Below are 24,462 nucleotides of genomic sequence, written 5' to 3'. Positions count from 1 at the left end.
TCACATCTGCAGGTTCCTTTCCCTATCTCATCATGTGCTTTACATTTTGTTCTTAGGTAGAAGAGTTTTGTTCAATGTCAGATTTAAAAGGAATACTGCAAAGATGTGGTTAGAAATAGAACATTTAGCAGTAAATGACTTAATGTGTTAATGCATTCAACTGATGCTATAATTTTGTTCAGTTATTATAATAACATTCACTACTCTGGTGTATTAAAATTATACTTTCTTGATATTTTATTGCATTTTTATTGATTTTTTTTAAATGTGTTTACACACACATGCCACAGAGGGACTATGGAGACCTGAGGACTACCTGTTCCCAGGGAACAAACTTACTTATTTGTCCCTGTGGCCTGTGTTGTTACCCACTGAGCTAACTAGATGGATTTTATCAAATTCCTTTTAAAGAGGTAAGCAAGACATAATGAGAAACTAAGTGGAATTCATTTATTCCTTTTGATATTTAATTTGCTTCATTACAACTTGAATGTCTTAGCAGTTGGTGCAAATGTTTTAATAGAGGAAGTAATACCCAGACATTTTCAATACAGACTGCATTCCACAAAAAATAATAAGGAATTGTTCAGGAGGAATAATTGTTTCATAAGGAGGCCCTTCCTAGAACCCAAAGACTAAATATCTTTGTATGCACTGTGATATCCAATGCCTTTGCTAGCAACCCAAAGGAAAAAAAATACCCACAAAACTCATTCCAAATATGAATTATTTTATGTTTGATTGATTCTACTTGGTTTTAGCATGTACCCAAGGCGCACAAACATGGTACAATGCTGATTAACCTGTCTAGAAATGCCTGGTGATACATTTCTTCACAAACTCTTCCTGGCCCTTGTGTTCTCTACCATCTCCTCTCAATGTCCCCTGTTAAAATTACTGTTTCAGAATCTTATAAGCTAGCACTCCTATGGTTGCAGGTAGATTTTCTTAAATATTTGAACAGAAATCTTACTTATAAAGTAAAAACACAGTTTATGTGTTCAGTTTTTTGTTGTTGATTTGGTTTTTTTTGCATAGAGAAAATTACTTGGGGTTAGAAAATGCATGGACACCAGAAACAAGACCGTGCAAATGTTTGCTACTCACAATTTTTTGCATCACAAATAGGATGATTTTAGTGGGTCAAAAGTTCACATTTCCAAGCATGATGTGGATGCTAGGAAACTTACCAATATCGGGAATTGTAAATCTCTCTGACTGGACAGTGTTCAGAGTGCTTTTAACTTCACAGGCTCCTCTGTGATGTTGTCATGCTGTTAGAAAGAATCACTAGTTTAGAATCAAGGAGCACATTCCTCATGGAGGGGTACTCCCTTAACCTAGAGGCAGGAGGGAGGGCCTAGTCCCTACTCCACATGACTTGACAGATTTTTTTTGACCCCTCCTGGAAGGCATCACCCTCCCTGTGGAGGGGGTTGGGGGTAGGATGGGAGGGAGAGAGGGAGGGAGTGAGGGAGGAAGAGAGGGAGAGAGAAAGAACTGGGATTGAAATGTAAAATAAGAAAAAAAAAGTTTTAAAAATTAAAAAAAAAAAAAAAAGTTCCCAAGGAAAGGAAAGGAAAGGAAAAGAAAGAAAAGAAAAGAAAAGAAAAGAGAAAAGAAAAAAATCAACCTTAGAGTACTTCTGCCTTGTTAAGCTCAGAGCATGCTGAGTAAGATGGGCTTATAGAACTTTCCAGGTCAAAGACACTTCATGCTTTATGAGTTCTAACCCACAATAGGTCTGGTTTCTTAGACTCATTCCCCAAAAGAGAAAGTTCAATTATAATGCCTGGCAGTGCTGTCACTTAGGTTTCGTTGTCACACTTTGAATTTAGCCAAATGCTTCTTGAGGTAAGGAGTTTGCATATCACCCTGTTTATTGATTAACAGAGGCCTGTCCTTAAAATGTGGTCTGATGGGAACACAACTCTAAATTAAGAGAATTAAAAAAAAAAAAAAAAAAAAAAAAAAAAGAAGAAGAAGAACATCATCCATTCTGTGTAAGATGTTATCAACGTCTGAAACACTGATACGTAAATAAGTTGGAAAACTAGTTTTATAAATTATTTCCAGTGAAAAAGAGTCCTTGAAATCCAAAAATGATTGCCAACAGTTCCTTCCTCTGACCATTTTTGATGAAGACCAGTAAGTCTGGGCAGTGTTTCTTGGTTGTTCATGAATGGCTTTAGGAGGTGTGGTTCCTGGTTGCTATTGTGCCTGAAACTGAGCATAGAATTCAGGACTGCTCTGATAACCAGTTCATTGAGTTACTTAATGACTTGGATGGGATGTACATAGGCTACTGAGTTACAGCAAGGAAGCAATCTTTTCTGTGAGTTTTTCTGGAGCTCTATTTGCTAGATGGCGGGCAGTTTCAAGAATTTTTGCATCTACTTTGAATAATTATCTTAATCCCTGGGGGGAAAGTAACTGAAGACTAAGGTTATTAATTCTCATTATGCTGTAATTTATTATTAGTCTAAACTGGTATTCCAGTGCCCAAAAAGACTAGCTAAAATACAGAGGGACAGATAATCTCTACCCACTTCTTTAACACGTTTGTACCATGGCCATAGCGGTAGTAAATTTATTCATAATTTGTAATCAATTCAATGCATTTTAGCTATGTATATTTCTTGCTCACTTACAATTTATTATTGAATTGTTTTGGTAATTAATGTAAATAAATGAATAATAGATAATGTATTACACTGGTACAACAGCTTGTCACTGTGATGAGAATTTTATGAATTAAGTACTGGGAATCAAACTCATGACCTTGTACACACTTAGCAGTTAGCATATGCTGTATTACAAAGACATTTATCTCCAACCCCCATATGAAACATTTCTTTTTTTTTTTTACAAAACACAGGATTTGGCTAGATGTATGAGGTTTTTGAAGAACAGAATCTCTTCTTTTTAATTTATAAATCTCAATCTTTTGTTTTCTTTAATTAAAGTGTGTTCCACCAAGAAGAAAGGACTTGACAAATTATCTTGAACAAAAGATAAAGTGCTTGGAAAAACAGAGGCAAGAGGTAATGTGAACATAATGGATAAAGTCACACAGCCATGTATTAAGCCTGAAAATAGAACAAGGTACCCTTCTTTTATCTCTGTAATTAAATTAAAGTTTATCTCTAGTATACTGGATTATACTATTTTAAGAAGAAAGGGCTTTTAGAAATCATGGTTTGTGCTATGATGAATGAAAAAGTGTTGATATTATGCACATGGTAATTATGACCCTACTTTTCCAAGTGTTGATATATTCACCACTTGTATAATGGAAGCTTATCACCTATGACCTTTCAAACTGGAATATGATGAGATTTGAGCTATTTAATAATAAGCTTTTAAAGCTTATGTACAATGGATTAAGTTCATTGACTTCCTGAGTTTAGCGCCTAAATGAATGTGGGTTATAAAACACTGTCTTCCAGGTTGGAGAGATGGCTCAGTAGTTAAGATACAAGTTGCTGTTGCACAAGACCCAGGTTCAGTTCCTGGTACTCACATGAAGGTTCATAATCACCTGAAACCCCAATTTTAGGGGATCCTATGTCTTCTTCTGACCTCTAAGGGCACTTGGCATGCATGCAGTTCACATACATGCAGGACAGACACCCAAACACTTAAAAAAAAATTAAAAATTAACCTTAAAATAAGCACATTGCCTTAGAACAAAAAGGTGATTTCTAAAAGGTAGCTGGGAATTAGCAGACATTGTTAGTTGTACTGTTACTGTGTTCCTTGTCTAATGGGTTCTAGGATTCTTTCCTCTTCTTGACCAAAGAGGTGAAGAGCAAAGAAGATACATCACCAATTTGGTTCATTTGCTGATTCATTCTGAGTATTTCATGTCCCTTGTTTTGCTATTCAGAACCTTCTACTCATCTTTGATGCTGGGTAGTACTTCACTCTGGAAAATCACTAAAGCATTGCAGAATAATGCCACCATGGCTATTATACAGCTGAATACTTAGTAGCTGTAAGAGTTTACACCACAAGAATTATTTAATGGCTGCCATTTTGGACTAGGTTTTTGATTGTTTTTGTTGCGTTTAGGAGATGCTTTATATTTTTTGGACATGGTAACTACCTTCTTGATGCCACTGCCTCATGCTGAAAATTGTCGGGATCTTTTTTTTAAACACAGAATTGTGAACTTCTCTTACAAAAGCAAGCAAGCAAGAAAGAAAGAAAGAAATACAAACCAGGATGTTATTTTTTCCTTCTTGTTAACAAAGAGTTTTAAATGTATTTCTTTCTAATCCTGTCTGATGACAAAAACCATTACTCATGAAAATCCATAGGTTCAGAAAGATTTTTATTGTCCCTTCATCCAGGATGACTGGAAAATATATCCACGGGCTGTAAAGATGTCTCAGTGATTAAGAGCACTGGCTGTTCTTCTAGGCGACTCAAGTTCAATTCCCAGCATCCACATGGCAGTTTACAACTGCCTTTACAATTCTTCTCCATTTCCAGGGTACCCAATACCCTCACACAGACATGCATACATGTAAAACACCAATGTACATAAAATAAAAATAAGTAAGTTACAAAAAACAAAGCCAGTAAATAATACAATTAATTTTTTTTTTTAAAGCCTACATCCTAAAGCATGGTACTGCAAGCAAATGTCTGTCAATTAATAGAGTTTTGGCTTCAAGATAATTCTTTGAAAAAGCTGTCACAAGAATTCATTCTAATAGCCATAGTAAACAAACAGGGAAAATATGGAAAGAGAGCCTTAGTATAATAATACTTCTGACAAAATGCTTATAAAGATTTATCAGATTCTGCTTCCATTAATCAGACATGAAAACTAAAATAAGTAAGAAAAGTTGAAAATTTCTATTAAATGCCTCAGCTGACTTGTCAAGACATAATTTAACATTTAATAATATTTGTTCATGAACCAGTTATGAAAATAGGAAAATGTTCATCTAAATGGCCAGCAGGGGCGCTGTGAGAGATACGGCCCAGCACTGCTACCTATAGTTTTGAGGTGGTCCCTCAGCTTGTAAGGCCCATCACTCAGAGGAAGCCAGATCTTTGGCTTCACCCCAGAAAAGAATTCAGGGTGAGCCTGTAAGAACTAGAGTCTATCAAAGAGGAAGTGAGACTTAAACAAGGGGTTAATAGGAAGAGAAGCTCTCAGGGAAAGAATAAGGTTCCCTCTGTAGTGGGTTCCTCACTAGAGAGCTGTGTTTGCTCTCCCAGTGGTAGCCAAGCATACTATTTTGGTGACTGGTGACTGGAGATACAACTCAGAGCTGCACAGAAACATCACCAGCCCTACACACACACACACACACACACACACACACACACACACACACACATACCACATTGCTAAGAGAGGTTACAAGATGGCATTTGAGGTTCCCTAGATGGCCTATACTCTAATAACAAAGTTTGCACAGAAGAAGGTAAGACATGCATTGTACTGTAAATGGAGTTTCTAGGGAGGTTACTTGAGGGGTTACAGCTGGGCTGAGAGGAAAGCCATTCACACTCAGGCCTGGACCATGGTTTATGGCAGTTTGAACAATCTGATTGGATACCACTCTGTGTAAAAGGAAGTTTGTCTTTATATAGACTCTTTACCGTCAACGTTGGAGGTCTTCCCTTTGCCTAGCTGATGAGAAAGAGGTTTCCACCGGACTCTGGGGTGAGGGGTTCCTCTCCTACTCATGGCCTTACACTTCTCTTTCTAGCTTACCTCAAAACCATCCAAGCCAAACCAAAACCTGCTAGGAGTGCTGCCTTCACCCATGGTTCAAACAGTGATCTCATGTTTCACAAACTTCCACATGGGTGGAAATCTTTTGTGGCATCACCACATTTTAATAATTTCAGCTCCTGGAAATCAATCAACAATGGGACCAACAATTCCGAAATATGAAAGAGTTATATGAAAGGAAGGTAAGAGACTCTTCATTTGAGATCGCCCTCCATCCTGGTAGAGCCACAAGTGACTTTTGTGGATCCCTAGTTACCAGCAAATGAGGGACCAAGTTTCACCGTTACCATCTTGGGACTCAGGATGGATATGCCAACCAGTTGCTGAGAATGTAATCTTGGTTCTGTCCAAGAGTTCCCGTGGGTGCTCCCAGCCCTGAGTTGTTACTGAGGCTGAGGTAGGGTCAGTGAAGAGTCGGTCAGAGAATCAGCTATCTTTTATCCATGGAGACACAGAGCTAACAACCAGAGTGCAAGGGAAATGCCACCTTCTGTTTCCCTTAACGCACATGCATGTGGGAAGTCATCTTAGCCCGAAAAGAACATTTGGGGGGAGTTTTCTTTAATAGGGTAAAGTCGTTATTATTTTCAGAAAGAAGAGAGAAAGTGAACTCCCCTAAATAATTCAGAATGAAGAAAACGAACCACAGTAATACAACAATGCTTGCACATTCCTCCTCGTTTGATACTCAGAATTAAATTTAGAAGCAGGAAGATAGAGTCCCACCGCAGTAGTCTGGATACCTTGTTCTATCCAGCACGGACTCCAAATTTTAACAATAGTGTTCCCAGAAAGAAGGTTTTTTTTTTAAAGCTTCCTAGAGCAGCCAGTGAATCCAGAGAAAAGAACAGGCATAATTGTAAATGGAAGGAAGTGCCATGTTCTAGCACAGGACTCTTAATTTGTCAGGAGGAGGGACAGCAGATACCAGGCCCACCTGGTTTGCCCTTAGCTGAGGGCTCTAGTTACTTCCTGACCACCTGTGACTTTTTCTTGTCCCCTGCCTCCCAGCGGCCAGACACCTCTGGAGAACTAGAAGCCTGCAGTCTAAGCTCTGGCTCCTCTATCCTTTGGAAGGAAGTAGGGGCAGTTTGGAGAAAGGAGAGGCGAGCAGGACGCCATTTGGAAGAAAGTGTGTGCTTTTGTGGAGAGCAAGCTCCTTTTAAAATGCAAACACGCTGATGCGTTTTAGGGGCCTGCTCTTCCTTGGGGGACTTCCCGGGGTGAGGTGGGGCGCCCGTGTTCCCAAGTGCACTGGGTTAGAGCGTGGTGTGACTGTCTGCAACTGTCTCCCTCCGATGACCCCCTAAGGTCCTGGAGCTGAAAACGAAACTGGCGGCCACAGAAGATATCCACAACCTAGAGAAGGAACAGAAACAAAGCGTGACAGAGGGCGACAGGCAGCTAGAGGTGGGTGGCAGGCGACTAGCCTCTAGTTGAGCCAGGCAGTGGTGAAAAACAGCTCCCAAAGGAGTCACGCACAGGCTCAGTGCGCCTGGTGAGTGGGGTGGTGGTGATGGGGGCTGTGTGTTGCCTTCAGTGACCGGAAATTAAAGGCTCTTTGAGGGAGAACCTTCCAGGGCTTTGCAGCCTCGCCTGTGACTTTTATTGCTAGTGACAAAGTCTCACTAAGTTTCCCAGGAGTGCTACCTCCCTTGCCCAGAATTGGCCACTGACCCCAAACTGGCCTTGAACTTGCTATTCTCCAGCCTATGAGTCCCAAGTGCTGGAATGCCAGAACTACTTCACCACACCCGGGTACACAGAACACTTTAAAAACCACTTCACACTCATTATCTCATTCAATATCCCGAGCTCAGCCTTGAACAGGTCAGCCCTAAGAACACTGGGGACCTGAACCCAGGCTCGAGACTGCAGGGGTGAGTAGGGACAATGTGAGGGGTTTCTTCTCGTGCAGGCCTCCCCCCCCCCAGTCTTTGGAATTTATGAGGTATATATAAGGAAGATGATAAACTCTAATGACAGCTCTCGGAAGATATGGTAAGAATAAAAACGAGTGTGTGTGTTGGGTTCTCATGGGAAGTCTTGCTGCCACTGCAAGGTACTGGCAATGCATTTAAGTGTGCAGAAGTATGGCAATGCTGCTAGCAGAGCTTCTAGGGTGAGAGTCTGGGTCCGAGTGTCCCTGGCAGGAGAGGCTCAGCCACTGTCCTCAACCGGCAAACTAAAAAGACAATTACAAAAAGCAGAGAGACGAGATTTGGTTCATGTACCCACATTGGGAAGAATGACAATGAAGTGGCCCAGGACCTCCAAGCTCACCTTCAGGGTCCTGGGATGAGGTTCAGTTTTAAATGGAGGTGAAGAGGGGCCCACCACTCAGCAGTCCTGGTCGGGGCATATGCTAGATACTGTCACTGCCCTGCTTTGCTCTGACAAATTGTCAGAACCCCCAACTTTCTTTGGCTAGCCCCAGGTTTCATTCCCAGCAGGAGATTCCTGGGGGAAATCCCAAATCCATGGAGCATTATCTTAGTGGTCTGATAGTCAGAGGGAGGGCACCAGTGTCTCTCTGCGTATCCTCTCTCCTCCAGAATCATGGGTACCTCCCATACCGTAGCCCAGGCTTGCTCTCCTGGCTGAGGCTACAGTCAGGGTTGATCCAGGAAACAGGGTGGTGACAAACGAACCCCCTTTCTGCTGTACAGCACACACTTCCTTATCCAGCTACACCCTAGCTTGGAATTTCAGTAACGTTTTCCTCGCGTACTTGGGAACGTTTTGTAGATGTAATATAATCAGATTCTTTCAGCCTCTGCTAAACTAGAGAGGGATTGGCTCATCTAATAGCACAGATTTGGTCTGTTAAAGTAAGCGGTAATGGGATGTTTTCACCTTGAAAGAAAATAAGATGCCTGAAATTGATTTCTTTTTTTTTTTGATAATATTTTTTAATTTAAATTTGAAGCAGGCTTGTTTTACCTGTCAATCCCAGTTCCCTCTCCCTCCTCTCCTCCCCTAACCCACTCCCCTATCCCCTCCTCCTATCCCATCCCCTTTCTGTTCTCCAGAGAGGGTGAGACCTTCCATGGGGGGGGGATCTTCAAAGTCTGTCATATTATTTGGAACAGGGCCTAGGCCCTCCCCCAAGTCTCTAGGCTGAGAAAGGATCCCTCTATGTGGAATTGATTTCTTAAATTTAATTACTATATTGGAATGTGACTAGAATAGCATTTGAATACCTGTGTTAGCTACTTCTCTTGCGCTACATTCTGCAGTATTTATTTTTCTAGACTAGATTCTCATTAAGGATCCAATTTACTCCACCAAATTTTGCTATTTTTTGTCTAAAATGAAGAGCTGAGAAACATGAATCAGGACTTTCAGTTATGTAATATGGTAAACTTCTTGCAGATTGTCTGAACCACTGAGGTACAGTTAGTTGGAAGGCTGGATTTCTGCCCTATTATAAAATTAATTTTCATTTAAATAAAAAACAATCTTATTTTACATACCAATCCCAGTTCCCTCTCCCTTCCATCCTCCCACTCCCCTCAACAACCCCCGATTCCACCCCCATCCACTCCTCATGGAGGGTGAGGCCTCTCATGAAGGATCATCAAAGTCTACATATCATCTGGGGCACGACCTAGCCCTCCCCCGTGTATCTGAGCTGAAATAGTATCACTTCATAGGGAATGGGTTCCCAAAGCCCCTTCGTGCACTAGAGACAAATACTGGTTCCACTGCCAGCGGCCCCATAGACTGCCCAGGTCCTACAACTGACACCCACATTCAGGCAGCCTGGTTCTCCCTTTTAATGATAGTTGTGACAATGCTGTGCTCTGAGTATCTATTTGCAGTGAACGTCCTTATATGTCTAAAATTTATTGTCCTTGTCTCTGGTATAGAACCGTGCAGGATTGGCCTTGGGCTATTTAATATCAGTTCATTTCAATGACTTTTCCTTTTTTTCTTTTTAGACTTTTTAAAGTTTTTAACCAGTCCCTAGGAACAGGAAGTAGATTGTTCTGCAGACCAATTTGACTATTGAATGTGAGGATTAGGGTTTAAAAAGATTTTTTTTTTCTGGGATCACCACAGTATCATTACGTTTAGTAACCCTGTCCTCCACTCCAAGAATGCTGTTCAAAGGAATGTTAGAGACAACCTTGCAGGTCCTCTTTGCTTATGTTTGGGGGCTGCCAGTCTTCCAGAAACAACCAACTTCTTCGAATTTCTGTCTTCTCCTTCTCTTGGGTAATGTTTGATTTGGGCCATGTTCTCTTTTCTCTTTTTTTCAGAAGGAAAAGGAAAGCCTAAGGGAAGAATTGCAAGCCCTGCAGAAGGAGAACACGTTGTTGAAGGAAAACAATGCTCTCGCAAACAGGAAGAAAGAACATTATGTGTGTGAAATTAAACGACTCAATAAGGTAGCAGAAGAGGTGAAGTGTGGAGGGTCAAGATGATAGGCACAGCAGAGGAGTCAGGCCTGCTGGCTCACAGCAGGATGAGCCACAGTGCGCCTGTCTTGCATCTCCTGAGGACACACTATGTGATTTACACAGAACAAAATTATAGAAGTCAGTAAGATTTTTTTTAAAAGAACCACATGATGGCACTGGGTGTTTTTTGAACAAATAACTTATCTCTTGGTCAACCACAAAAGCTTCCTGAGGAAGCAAGCCATGTTTTAAAAGATGGCTATGGAGCTGGGTGATGAAAGCATGCTTAGCTCCAGATTCAGGGCTGAGATGCCTGAAATCTGGGGACGGAGCCTGAGGGAATCCACTACGAGTAGGAACTGATGACAGAGAGAGGCATAGCCAAGTTCAGAGAACAAACTAAATTGTTTTAAAAGGATGATGATGAGTGTGTGAATGTGTGCATGTATGTGTGTGTATGTGTGTATGTGTATATGTGTGTGTGTGTGTGTGTCTTTGTATATAGGTGCCTGTGTGATATGTGCATGTATGTATGTGTGTTTGCATATCCATGTGTACATATATATGTGTATATACGTACATGTATGTGTGTGTATATGTATATGTGTGTATGTATATATATGTGGGCATATGTTTGTATATATGTGTTTACATATGTGTGGGCTGATTAATGAACTAATGTAATAGTCTAGTTCAACACAAAATCATAAACCCCATACTGCTATTTTTCCTAGAGCTAGGAACTAAATTCCTAGGGTTCTTAAGTGTTAGTAACTTGGATTTTTACGATAAATGCTTTTCTCTTTTACACTATTATAATAAATATGGAAATGCTTTGAGTAAACATCGGAGCATGAATTTGGGGTCAATGTTTAGCTTCCTGCTAACCCACTCATTCAATAGGGACACAAGGTTAAGAACAGACAGTTAATAAGTAATTAATATGAGTTTTCACATGTGTGCTTATACTCAATTCAGTTCATTTGATTGGAAGAAAATACCCAAGGATTTTGCCAATATCAGGTTCTTCCAGAAATGTTATATATTTAATCAGTGTGAAGCTAGCTCCATCCTGTGCAAAATTGCCTTGTCTGCCACCTCATCATTTTGGAGATGGATGGATTGTTTAGTGTATCAGAACTGATAGTAAAAATGACTAATCTAGTACAGGTTCAAGGAAGTTGGAAAGCACCGATAAATGTTGATTCAACTCACATTTCATTCATGACTCATTTTAAAATTTCCTGGATAGCATTGAGGGGTAAACTAGGAAATTAAAATAAGGTTTCTATTGAAGTAGTCTAGTTGCAGCTACTGGGTATTACATTGGCATGTTTGATCGTTGTTATTTATTCACGTCACCCTCTCTGGATTCTCTCTCCTATCTTTCACGCTGCTTAAAATTATGTTCAACTTTCCTAATATTTCCTAGGATTATGTGGCTTGTACATGTTACAAATGGATTGAGTCCCACTTCTGTTTCATACTTGTAAGGGCCCCCAACACTACCATAAATAAATGAGTAAATTAAGGCAAAATCTAACCTATTCACTAACTTTGTTCCTTCTCTAATCTTCTCCTGGAAGAAGAAGAAGAAAAAAGTTGTTTTACCTGCAAGGTTCTGAAATTTGCACTCCTATCATGCTAGGTCATATGTGTATATTCTAAGACATACTATTAGGAAATTCCTGACAATATCTGCTCAAGACTGCAAGCTGGCTCTTCCTTCCTGCCTCTATGACCATACTGTGTAGTGGTAGGGAGAGTCCACTGCCATGGAGATCATCCATTGGCCTTCCTAAGTTTGGTAAGCTGCTGACAGAGGAAATGAATTCATAAACCTCTGAGGTGACCTTCTCTATGTAAAAGAGTACGCGAGTAATGAGCAAGCTGTCAATTTGTGGTGCCGAGGACACTCACAGATGAGACCGTCTATCCCAGTGTTGAAAATCATTTTTGTTAAACTCACCATGAACTGTAAGTCTCCAAACAAGGGTTAATGTCTTCGCATAATCTAAGCATGAGCAAAAAGCACTACAGGCTGGTGGTAAATGGTGAGACGTCACTAGCAAAGACAAGTTTCTCTTTGCCTCCTCATCCCGTGGTAAAATCATAAAGTTGTATTTAGCACATACCATTCCACGCAACCATGAGGACATAAATGTTTTAATAAAGCATAAAGATGGCTGTCTAGGTCAGGAAATGGAGTGCTGGAAAATGACAGAACAGAAGAGAAGCATAGCAGGGCCTGGAGGCAGTGACTGTACAAACGGCCACATGGTATGGACTTCCTTCGAGATATGGGGTGGTTGTACAGAAGTGTCCTTGGAGCCCTCATTCGACCTGTGGATTCAGAAGCTCTGGAGACAGTGCCCAGGAGGATGTATCTGATCTCTCTGCCTTTTTCTTAGCTAGATGACAGGGCAGCCAACAGTAATGCCCTTCAACATGATGGAGGTTGAACAACAACACACTATCATCATGGGGAAGGCAGAGACTTGAAAAATATGCACAAATGCAGAAAACCAAAAGGAAAAACCGCGAGTCGGCCATGTAGATAGTCAGCATTAGAAAAGAAATGTTGTACTGGAGGGTTTGTGACAGTTATGAACGAAGTACTAAGGTCATCAGCAGTGTGTTTCATCTTTGACACAGGCTCTTCAGGATGCCCTATCCATCGGGAGCTCTCCACTTTCAGAGGGCTCAAAGAAGTGTAAGGAGAGGTGCCGCCATGCAGAGATGAGGACAAAAGTGGAAAGTCACAAGCAGCAGGTAAGAGGCAGGGGCAGGAAGTGGCGTGATGGGGGGGGGCACAGGGCTCACTGTTCATGTTCCTTTCGACATGCCTGTATGTCTTTCGATGAAAAAAGTAGTAAAGATTTTCTTATTTAGTTAGAGTTATTCCATTTTAAAACTTGATAGGAAAAAATAGAGATGGGTTACTTCAGTACCACTGTTCATAGAAGGATTCATAACAGAGGGAGTTGAGTTTCAGATGGGTTAAGTAGCTTTACTCAGGATTGCTTGGTCAATGGAGTGGCAACTGTATTACCCTGGTGTGAAGTTCTGTCAGCAATGAGTCTCAAGAGTCTAAAGTAGACATGGTGTATTTCTGCAACACTATTAACTCAAACTCTGGACCTTTTCAGAGAATGGTAACAGTAGGACCATTCCACTGCAGCTGCTGGCCTCTGGCCAACTGAGCAGTAAGTGTAGTCTATTCTTTTTATTTAATGGCCTTTATTTATTTCTATGCGTGTGCGCGTGCGCACACACAGATCACATAGTTTGTGTGGAAATCGGAAGAGCACTTTCAGGAGTTGTGTGGATCTTGGGCACTGAACTCTTCAGGTTTTACCTACCAAGTCATCCTGTAGGTCCCAGGAAGTTTAGCTTGAAAATGAATCCTTCTCATTTATGTACTCACTAGAAATGAAGCTAGCACAGCTCCTCCCACCATTGGGTAGAGGACCAACAGTTTGCCTATGGTTAATAGCTTCATTCCCTCCAATACCTCAACCTCTTTCGAGCTCACCAAATGGACTTTGTTACTACATCATAGGAAATAGACCATCTGCAAATTAAACTGTAAAGTTTGATCTTCTTCCCCAGAAAATACAAGTATCTGGGTAAGTAGTTTCGTTCAGGTTTAATGCAGACAGTGGCAGGTTTACATTGGGTCAAATAGCAAAGAGCCCATGTCTTCTGTGTTTGGATGACTCTTTCCCTAATGTCCTTAATTTACATTGTATCCATTTTTTTCTAACTGAACAGCTACAGTGGTCACATCACCAAATGCTATATGAAATATGTGTGGTGTATGGAGCTCTGTGGCTTCACTTAGGATCTACTGCCAGTTAGCTCTGCTTTAGAACTTGAAATAGTGTCCAGACATTAAAGCCCTTCATGAATACAGTTGACTTACTCCACAGCAGTGCCTGACTTTGGCCAGTGGTCCATGATGGAAGATAGAACAAAAAAATAAGTAAAGACAAGTTTTAAAAACTGTCCACGATGCCTTACTTCTGCGCTCCTAATGTGTGCTCAAGGATAAAGATTGGTAGACTGACTCTCCAAACAACCAAAGATAAAATTATAATCATAGGTATCTTTATATTCACTGTGAGCTAAAATTATAATCATAGGTATCTTTATATTCACTGTGAGGGAATATTTGTGAACAGAAACCAAGAATGCTTCAGTTTGGAAAAGCACAGACAGTACCTTTAAAAATAATTTAAGTACCAGGAGAGAAAAGAGAAAAATTCTTAGTCCCTCCCTGTTGGACAGATAGAATTCTTAGGCATAGGTTAGAACAAAGAATCTTTGCCAAGCATATGTGTGTTCTTCTTTTTTAGTTTCCTTCTGTTTGTTTTTCTTTTTCTTTCTTTCTTTTTCTTTTTTTCTTTTTCTTTTTTTTTTTTTTTTGTTTGTTTGTTTTTTGTTTCAAACGTCAAGCCCTTTTGAATTCTGGTGATTGACACTCGGTATTTAGGAGTTTATTAGTGGGGATGAAATCATCTCTATACATTCTTATAAGGAGATAGAAACTACTAGAAATTCCTTTTAACTTAAGTATAGTAAAGAATTACCCAGAGATTATTTATTAAATAAGAGTTCTTCTGATATTTTTCTTATAATATTTATCTTGGTAGAATTGTGGGTTTAACTACCTACTATGTAAATATAGGCAAATTGTTCTGAAGTCTTTTTCCTTGAAGGGCCGCAATGGAATGTGCCTGCCTTCCAAGACATACATCTTTCTAAATGCCATGCATATGACTCGTGAAACCCCAGGTGTTCTCCAGTGGGTTTGCACAGTTAGTGGAACTGGTGCACTTTCAAGGGAGCCTGAGCATATTAAATGCAAGCAAGTTAAGTGTGATACAGTATATGAGAAGTACATGAGTAAACACTGATGTTAAAGAAAATGTAGCAACGTCAGCTTTCTGTTAATTTTGAAGTTAACATAAAATATGAAGGATTTCATTATATTTTCATAAAAGTATCCATGTCTGCTCCTCCTTCACCTGTCTCCATCTTCCTGGTAGTCTTCCTCCTTAGCTATGCCCCTGCTCTCAGATGCATCCCCTTTCTCGATGCTTCCCTCTGCGCATGTCCCATGTATTCATATTAGCCCCATATGATTTCTACCCCATTCTTTCTCCCTTATGATTTCTTACTCTGCTCTCATGTTCTGCTTTGTATTTTACTCTCTCTCTCTCTCTCTCTCTCTCTCTCTCTCTCTCTCTCTCTCATACACACACACACACACACACACACACACACACACGCACACTTACCTTAAGTAATTTGATTTATACTTAAAATGCCTTTCAATATGGAAGGGAATTGGTGTGAGACCTGCTATGATGACCATTTAGCTTCAAAAAGTTTCAGCCTTTCATGAAATGTTAAGCTAGTAATCATTCTTTCCTTTATATTTCACAGTAGCTTTGTGAGTTAAATTGTGCTTTCTTGACTCTTTTTCCAGGAATGACATGAAATTTACAATTTTACATGTGAGTTATTTTGGCAGAACCATTTCTAAGAAACTGGAAATTATTTTATTCAGTAAAGAAAAAGTTAAGTTAAAAGGGATCAAAATATAATTAGACAATTTTGTAAAAAAAATAATTTATTCTCTCTAATGAGCCACATAATAATGGGTGAAAAGTTCTACTTGTTCTTAGTGAACAAATTACTCTCTCATTTATTTCTTGTATGTGAAGCTACTTTAATTCGTTTTGTTTGGGCACAAATTATTTTGTTTCCTACCATATTTCATTCCTACCACACTAAATTCCTTCCTCTTAGATGACTATTGCTTGTATCAAGTCGATATAAAAGTAGCCAACACAATGAAGTATCATTTATTCAATGAAGCTGGCTTATTCCCTGATAAGTTGATCATCTTAGCAGGGATTTAAGTGAGAAAATTGTCTAATACATGTAGAGTAACTGCTATGTAATACAGAGAGCGCCTTCTGTGCAGCCTCAGCACAAGGGAAGCTTTGTCCTGCTCTGCTACCTGAACTTCTGCTCGCAGCATTCCCAAGATACCTGCGGGTTCTTTTGCAATCCATTAGAAAATATTAAATTTTTTTTTGTTCCAGGCTTTCGTATTGCCTGCAAGTGAAGGTTTTAAAAATAGTATTTATTGACAGCGATATGTTTTATTTTATTTGCAAGAAGTAGTGAGGTTTCTTCAGATCTTCAAACACATCATTTCAAAACAGAGAGAGGGAGAGAGAGAAAGGGGATGCTCTAGATACTGCCTGTTGCTGTGATAAAACACTGACTGAAACCAACTTGGGGAGGGGGGTGGCATTTGGCTTTAACATCTGCATCAGAGCTCATCATTGGAGGAAGCCATAGTAGGAGCACAAGGCAGGGACCTGGAGGCAGGAGATAAAGCTGAGATCTTGAATGAAAGCTGCTCGTGCCCTGTGGCTTGCACAGCTTGCTTCCCTATAAGGTTGTCTGCCCAGGGATAGCACTGCCTACAGCAATCTAGGCCCTCTGGCACCAACTATTAATGCCCATAGATATGCTCACAGGTCACTCTGATAGAAGTAACTCCTCAGTTGAGATGCCCTTTTCCCCTGTGATTCACTTTATGTCAAGTTAACAAAACTTAACCAAGACAGAAAAGAGAGAGGTTGGGGGAGGGAGGAAAGAAAAGAGAAGAAAAGGAAGCCAGAGAGGGAAGAGGAAAAGCAGGGGGAACAGAGACAGAAAATGTGCAAGTTGCCAGTAGCAAGAACTCTAGCCAGGTACATGCAGAAGGGATGAGATGGGGCGAGATGAGGAAGAGTTGCACAGGTTTGTGTGAAAACAAGTTTTTTAGTGTTGGCTGTTTAGTAAAATCCACAGAGTATAATTATGTCTTAATGGGCCACGATGCTTTATGAAGTGTGTGTTTCTACAACAGTGATTTCTTTTTCCCCACAGGCTGATTATCAGTGGGATGCTCTTAACCAGCTTCCTCCACATGTACCGTACAAGGCACATGGTAAGACCACAGCTTTAATGGGCATTCTTTCATGTTTACATACTAATGGGATCTCTGGAGGAATGCCTTCTCAATCCGTTTGTATGAGGGAGAGACTTCCTGTGAAATTCTGTCACACACACACAACTCTCATTTGGTGGTCTGGAGTGAACTCCTTCAGACAATGTTGAGATGCCAAAAGAAATGTGTCTCGGTTTTCTCTTCTGCTCCTATTCCAGATTCAGTCAGAGACTTAGAAAGGAAAACCTTAAGTTCAGCCATATACAGCAACATCAGCAGCACTGTTTCTACCCCCAAGGCAGGTGCAAACCCACAGCCCAGGAGGATTCAAGGAAGATGATGTTGTTCATTTTGTTTTGAAATGTGGTCCATTGTCGACCAATAGCTTCAAACTCACACTGTAGCTAAGGATGAGCTTGAACTCCTGGTCTTGCTGTGATGTCCTAAGAGCCAGGATTATAGGTATGCATCACCATGTCCAGCAAAGCAGATGTTTCAAATGCTGTTGTCATACAAAAGAACCTCAAAGCTCAGAGAGGTTTTCCCTCGGGATGTGAGGAAGATTCTAAGGAAACATTCTGTTCTGCCAGAGTTACTCACAACACCCACCTCTCATAGTGCTGGCAGAGTACTAAATGCCATCTGCAAAATTCTCAAAACTGAAAGTGCCTGTATGTCTCATATTTCTTTGGTTTACTAGTCTCCTCCTTCTTTCTAGAATCAGCCTTACTTTCTGCTTGTTTAAACAGTGCCTTTAGGCCACCCAGGAGTGGGTGGTATGAACAGAGTTATAAGTAGAGTTCCCTCTTTTATTCTCACCCATTTAAAGCCTTCTGTGGCACACACCGACTCCACCTTGTTCATTTTTAGAGCTGTGGATTTTTCTAGAAACCTCAAGATAAGTTCTGTAGCTTCAACTTATACTTGAAATGTTATCAGTTTTATTAAAAGCTGACATAATCTTAGTTTTTAACATACTCCATCCACCCCTCCAGCTCTGTGATCTGCAGTGCACATAGCCTCTCTCTTCGCCCATTCAATCCATGCCCATAGGTTTCTGTGGCAAATGTCCTATGCTTTTGGCATCTCCAATATCCTGGAGTCTCTATCCCCACCTCAGTTCTGCATCCACAGCTTCACGACGCAATGGTCTCCGAAGACCTCTTTGCAGGGACTTGGACCCTGCCACACATTGCCTGGCCTCTGCTGCTCTCTGGAACCACGGAATAGAGCAGGACTCCACAACATTTGCAACCCTGTCTTTCATGCCTCTAGCCCAGCACCATATGGATGATGCTGCTAAGCTCTGCTGCCATAATTAGATGTAACCTGGGATGCTTGGACCACAGTGGCATCAGCTTCTCTGCTCTGAGCCTGGGAAAGCTCTCTCCTGAGCTTCCACTGCTGAAGAATGGCAACTCTCTCACGTGCTTCCTCAGCTTAGGCTTTCTCCTTTCTTGTAAATTGGAGCCTTCAATGAAGTCACATATGCTGCTCCATTGCCAGTGGCCACTTTTCTTATTGGGGGAGCTACTCTCCGGAACAATCATAGTTGTTGTCTGAACTCTGTATGAAACTCCAAGCTTGCTCACATTCCCTTCCTCAACCAAATAAATCAGTCTGTTGCTTTTAAACTCAACATCATTCAAGTTCTCAGGACACAGGTAGAACATAGGCACACTCTTTGCTAGAACATCGCATGAATGCCACTTCATCCTCTTCTATCAAGCCCTCACTGTCTTCATTCTTCTTAGCGTTTTATTTCCCAAGATCCCGACAAAATGGCCGTTAAGCTCTCCTCCCAGGATTCTAGGGCTTTTGTTGTCCAGAGCACCAAACTGTTGGACGTTTGAGTGACCCTGGTGAGGTGAGACCATTTGTGTTTACGGTTTCATTGGGAGATATTGGCCAATTTCTGCACTTTCGTGTTTGTTTCTGCCTGGCTGGGTTACTGTTTGATCTGTTCCTTCCGGCCCGTCTGTACCAAGGGTTGGTGTACTGTGTGGGGTGTGATGAACTTCCTGCTCCTTTTCCCTTGTTTAGCCTACTCTCCTCATGACATTCGTCCTTTCTGGGGTTGTCATTGTTGAGGAGACTTGTGTTTGTGCTTTCACAGGCTCCTAAGGGAGTCATCACCGTGATGGAAAGATGCAGCTGTGAATGTCAAGCAGACTGCTGGGCTTCAGAAGTTTCCGGTTCAGAAATAGATGGCTCCAGAGGTTGCCTGACTATCAAACTGCAGGGCTATTGCCATTCATGAGATCAGTTCATGGCAGCTCACAGTAGAGTGTAGTTGTATGATGTTTTTTTTACTCTTTTGGCTTTTGAGGAGCCTGCCACTCAGCTCCCAAGCAAATCACACATAGAGGCTTATTCTTAGTTATGAGTGTGTGGCCTTAGCTTGGCTTGTTTCTAGCCAGCTTTTCTTAACTTTAAAGTAACCCATCTGTGTTTCCCCTCTGGGCTTTCATCTTTCTTAGCTCTGTGGACCTTACTTTCCTTATTGGTGTCTGGGCGGCTGTCTGGGCGGCTGTCTGGGCGGCTGTCTGGGCGGCTGTCTGGGCAGCAGACTCCTGACATTCTCCTTGCCTTCCCTCACTGCTCCCCTTCCCCCTTTCCCCTCCTATTCATACTCTCTGACTGTCAGCCCCGCCTATCCTTGCTGCTGCCTGGCTATTGGCCGTTCAGCTCTTTATGAGACCACCAGGTGTTTTAAAACAGACACAGTAACACAGCTTCACCTAGTTAAACAAATACAGCATAAACAAAAGTCACACCCCTTAAAAGAATACTCCCCAACAGCACAGCTTTAGCCTTGGCATGCCCTCCCCTCCGGCGTTTTACAGCTGCATTTAGAGGGAAATAATCAGAATGAGAAAGTTTAGGGGAAATTGGACAGGATCTTCGTCCTCCACATTTTTGTACCAGGAACTTGTTTGGGAAGGAAAAATGTTTACACAGTGAGGAGGGCTAGCTATACTTGGAGCAGGAGTAGAGCTGAGTACCACCTGGCATACTCTTCCAGTCAACAAACTAACAGTCTTGATCTCATCCACTGCAGTAAATGACTATTCCCAAGGCATTAGAAGATTGCATGCCTTCTCACTGCACATCACAAAACAATGAGCTGTGTCATGGGTTAAAATCTACAGACGTTAATGAGCCACAGAGTCTGCTTCCAAAGGTGATTTTACAAAGCAGATTTATTTCTATCTCTATTTTTTCTGTTCCTGTAGTATGTAAAAAAAAGTGACTATTATAAATAGCAAAGCTTACTATGAGATATAAGAAACAGGGTGTTTGCAATTATACTTAGTATCATATTGAGTGCAGATAGATTATTGAGAATAGGCTAGGCTCACAATCAAAAATATAAGTGAATAATTTTTCTTATAAAATACATTTTCATTATTCTACTAGTAATTATAATAGATTGATATGTAGATAAAGGAGGTAGATGACATATATTGTTGAATAGATAAGATTATAAAGCTAGGTGATAGGTAATAGATGATATATATTTTGGTATTAGACATTATTATAGGTGATTGGTAGATAATTGATAATAGATGAACAATAAGTAGATGACAGATAGCAGTTATATACATAGATATAGATAGCCATGATGATAAATAATAGGTAGTTGATAAATGATAATTGTAATAGATGGATAGATAATAGATAATATGAACAATATATAGATAATAGATAATATAGATAATAGGCAATATATGAACAATAAGTAGGTGACAGCTAATATAGACAGATGATAGATAATAGATGAATATACATATAGATGATAGATAAATAGGTGTGATATATAGTTTCTCTTAATTAGTAAATTGCTTGTATTTTTTTTTAATAGAAACTAAAGACTTTTAGGAAGAAAAACAAGTTATATCTTATTGCACCTTAAATGGGAAGAAGGTTTGGGAAAACTTGCCTATGTTTTAGGAAAACTCTATCTTCTCTTCAGGAAAAAAATAAAGAAAAAGTTTTGACTTTGGATTTGTCAAATTCCCATTCTGCCATGGATTATTTCATGGCCATAACTTCTTTCCAAAGCAAGGCGATAGAGATCTTCGCTATACCTCTCTCACAAAAGCACTGGCCAAATAACAACAGGACTATTTAGTCACAGCTGCAGACAGGAGCCATTGGTGTATTCACTCAGTCCTCTCTCCTTAGTTACATTGGTAAATTACGCTTCAGTGTTGAAATGATCTTGTCAGGGTACACAATGCTTCTAGTTTTGGTTTCTCCACTATTATGATTTTCTTTAGTAAGAAAGGTTGTCTCGTTTCTTGTTAAGGAGCGTGTGATAACACTCCTGCATCTTATTTTTGAGGCAGTGTGTAATGAATATTCTCACTGTCACAGCACCTCTTCAGAGACCCTTTTTGTCTTCGTCTTTTTGAAATTAAAATATGAATACATCATTCCCCACCCATCTTCCTCTTTAATTCTTCCCATGTACCCCCTCACTTGGTCTCTAATTCATGACCTATATTTTTAATTGTTGTTGTATGTGTGTGTGTATATATATATACAATGTGTGTATATATAATGATTTATGAATATGTAATATCTCTAATTTATAAACATGTAATTGCTCTGTGTAATACATGGATAATCATAATATATATTGTTTATATATACTCCTAAATATATAAATATAACCTGCAAGTCTATATAATGTTACTCGTATGCGATTTCAAGGTGGACCACTTGGTATCGGAAAACACCTTGAGGGCTTTTCCCTGGAGAAGGCTGTTTCCCACTCGCACCATGCCGCACCATGCCTTGGCTGCCTATAGTTCTTTGCCTAGAGTTGTGGCCCCACGAACGTCCCCCTTCCACGGTAGCCCACCATTGGTGTCATCTTTGTTCAGGTCATGCTTAGGCAACCATCTGATGAGGCTTCCTGGTGAACCGTTTGACATTTATAGGAGACAGTCTCACAGCAAACTCCCTGTCCCTCTGCTTTTACACAGTCTCTCTACCCGTCCTCTGATAAGATCATACACCTTAGATGCAGGAGTTGGCTCGTAGATATATCTGGGCTGGGTACCACATCATCATTTGTTCTCTGCATTTTGACTGATTGTGATTTTCTGTAATGGTTTTTATCTGTTTCATAGAGCTTTTTTTTTTTTAAGATGGAGAAAGCAAACATTTTCTTCATGGTCTTTGTTTTTTTTTTTTTTTTGTTTTTTTTTTACAAAGTCGTTAGCTTTTTATACCTTGAGTATTTCAAATGAAAATATCAAATCTAAATATTCAATATATTTTCATGTTATCATGACTAAATGATATTTTCTTTAATGACATCTCTAGTCCTGTTTTCTGTCGCCAGGTGCAAACCTCTGGTTCTATCTTCATTGTCATGCTCCGGCATGCTGTTCTATCCAAAGCCTATGAAAATATGTCAAAACTTTCACATTGGTCTTCATACAGCACTAACAATTTCTGGGAATTATGGTATTTTCTGTGGCTTTTACAATGCACTCAGTGCCATTTCATCCGTTTTAATTTTTTTGAGACAGGATATTGTTATGTAGTTCCAGCTGGTCTAGATCATCTTCTTACCTCAACCTCTCAAGAGCTGGATTATAGGAATGTGCTAGAGAAACATTTTAACCAGCATTTGTGTGTAATTGGCAAGTGGTTTTTCTTTGCTGGGGAAGTGGGTGAGCCTTAGAGGTTACAGTAGAAATGCCTAAAATTTACAAGCAAACCCCCAAGTCACTGGAATGCCCGAGAGAACGAGATTCTGAAGTAGAATATTCTTCTCTGCACATAACTAGAACTAGACCACAAATGATCACCACACTGGTAAGCATATGTTAGTACTCGAATCAATGACCATCTTGCCTATCTTTGACTTCTGAATAAATTGTGGGGAGTTCATGAGTAAAATAGCTCTTCTTCTTCTTCTTTTTCCAACCCTAAGGTTTATGCTATTTATCCCTAAGCCAGAAGAAAATGAAATTTTAAAAATCTGAATCATTGTCTTACTGTCTTTTATAGGTTTATCCTCAGAAAGGAAATTCAACCAATAGATGCACAGAAGAGCTGTGGACTCTCAGCTGTGGCCACTCTGCTTCTGCAGCACAGCTGTGAATGTTCTCCTCTGAGATCTGCTCTGGATCATCTTCCCAATGGCCCAAATAAAGGAAAGATAAGGACCCAGAGACAATAGACCATTGAGACCTCCATAACCAAGTCTCCACAAATGAGGCAGCTGATTAAATTACATGCTGCTCCTTGAAACTCTCTTCAACTAACTGCTGACGGGTTTGTGAAGATGATTCCAGGACCAGCATAACTCCAGCTTTGCTGCTTGATGTTATATGCTGATTTAGACTGTACAAATATTAAGCCAGGCAAGGTGGCATATGCCTGTAACTCCATGGGAAATTGGAAGCAGGAGGATTGCAGTAAGTTCCAGGCCAGTCTGGTTTGCAACAAAAATGCCAACGCAGCCAATTTCTATCTCAAAAAATGAGTAATACATGGTATATTATCTGGGAGGAAAACCATTCTCCGCAATGGCTAACTTAGTTCTTCACTGTTTTGACAGTTGGACTAGATAATATGTTCCTTATTACTGAACATGGAACTAAATGAATTTGAATAGACAACCAAAAGACCTATAGAATCACCTGATTACATGAGTGACTCAAACTGAATAAAAGATAAACATGAACCTGTCCTTCCAGTGGATTATTTTTAAGATCTTCAGAAGTTGCGAGCCTCTTTTGTCTTTAGATAAAATGAATTATGAAAGGATGATGTCCTGATAGGTTGGCACTGACCTCCTTCTGTCTATATGCAGTTAGCAAGAATTGCCAAATAAATACATGCAATGAGGCTCTGTCTCTGCCATTTTGTGGATTTGAACAATAGTTTAAGAAAACTTAACTATGACTTTGAACTAATTAACCTGAAAATAATACATACCTAAGTTTTATTGCAGTTCAATTATAAAGCGATCTATCAGTGTTCTAAAAGAGTTCCTGTTTGTAAGGATGAATGTTCATGACAAGATCTGCAAATATCTCACACTTCTAAATGAACTTAAATAGAACCAGGAACATCCAAAATTATGCGGCTTGTCTAACTCAAACTATTTTTGTTTTAATTTGTGGGTACACACTGCATAATGAGAAGGTTAAAAAAAAAAGTCTCAGGAAATGAAGCATTTTCCCTTTGGGCTTTGTCGTCACTGTAACTTAACTCTTAAGAAGAGCAGAATGATCCTGTCACAGCCCTTTGTTTAT

The 24,462-nt window shown here is 40.1% G+C and overlaps 1 protein-coding gene across 1 annotated transcript; it reads left to right on the top strand.

Moving 5' to 3' along the window:
* Positions 1-2,970: 2,970 nt before the first annotated feature.
* On the top strand, positions 2,971-24,046 carry Tnip3 (TNFAIP3 interacting protein 3). Its single transcript, XM_051202934.1, has 7 exons — positions 2,971-3,044; positions 5,875-5,940; positions 7,070-7,168; positions 10,024-10,152; positions 12,820-12,936; positions 17,119-17,179; positions 23,210-24,046. The coding sequence occupies exons 2-7, from the start codon at positions 5,917-5,919 to the stop codon at positions 23,239-23,241; spliced, it is 462 nt and encodes a 153-aa protein (XP_051058891.1). The 5' UTR covers positions 2,971-3,044; positions 5,875-5,916; the 3' UTR covers positions 23,242-24,046.
* Positions 24,047-24,462: the final 416 nt, after the last annotated feature.

This window comes from Phodopus roborovskii, unplaced genomic scaffold (genome assembly GCF_943737965.1).
Source record: "Phodopus roborovskii unplaced genomic scaffold, PHOROB, whole genome shotgun sequence".
Taxonomy (NCBI): domain Eukaryota; kingdom Metazoa; phylum Chordata; class Mammalia; order Rodentia; family Cricetidae; genus Phodopus; species Phodopus roborovskii.
This window is presented reverse-complemented; position numbering and strand designations above follow the sequence as displayed.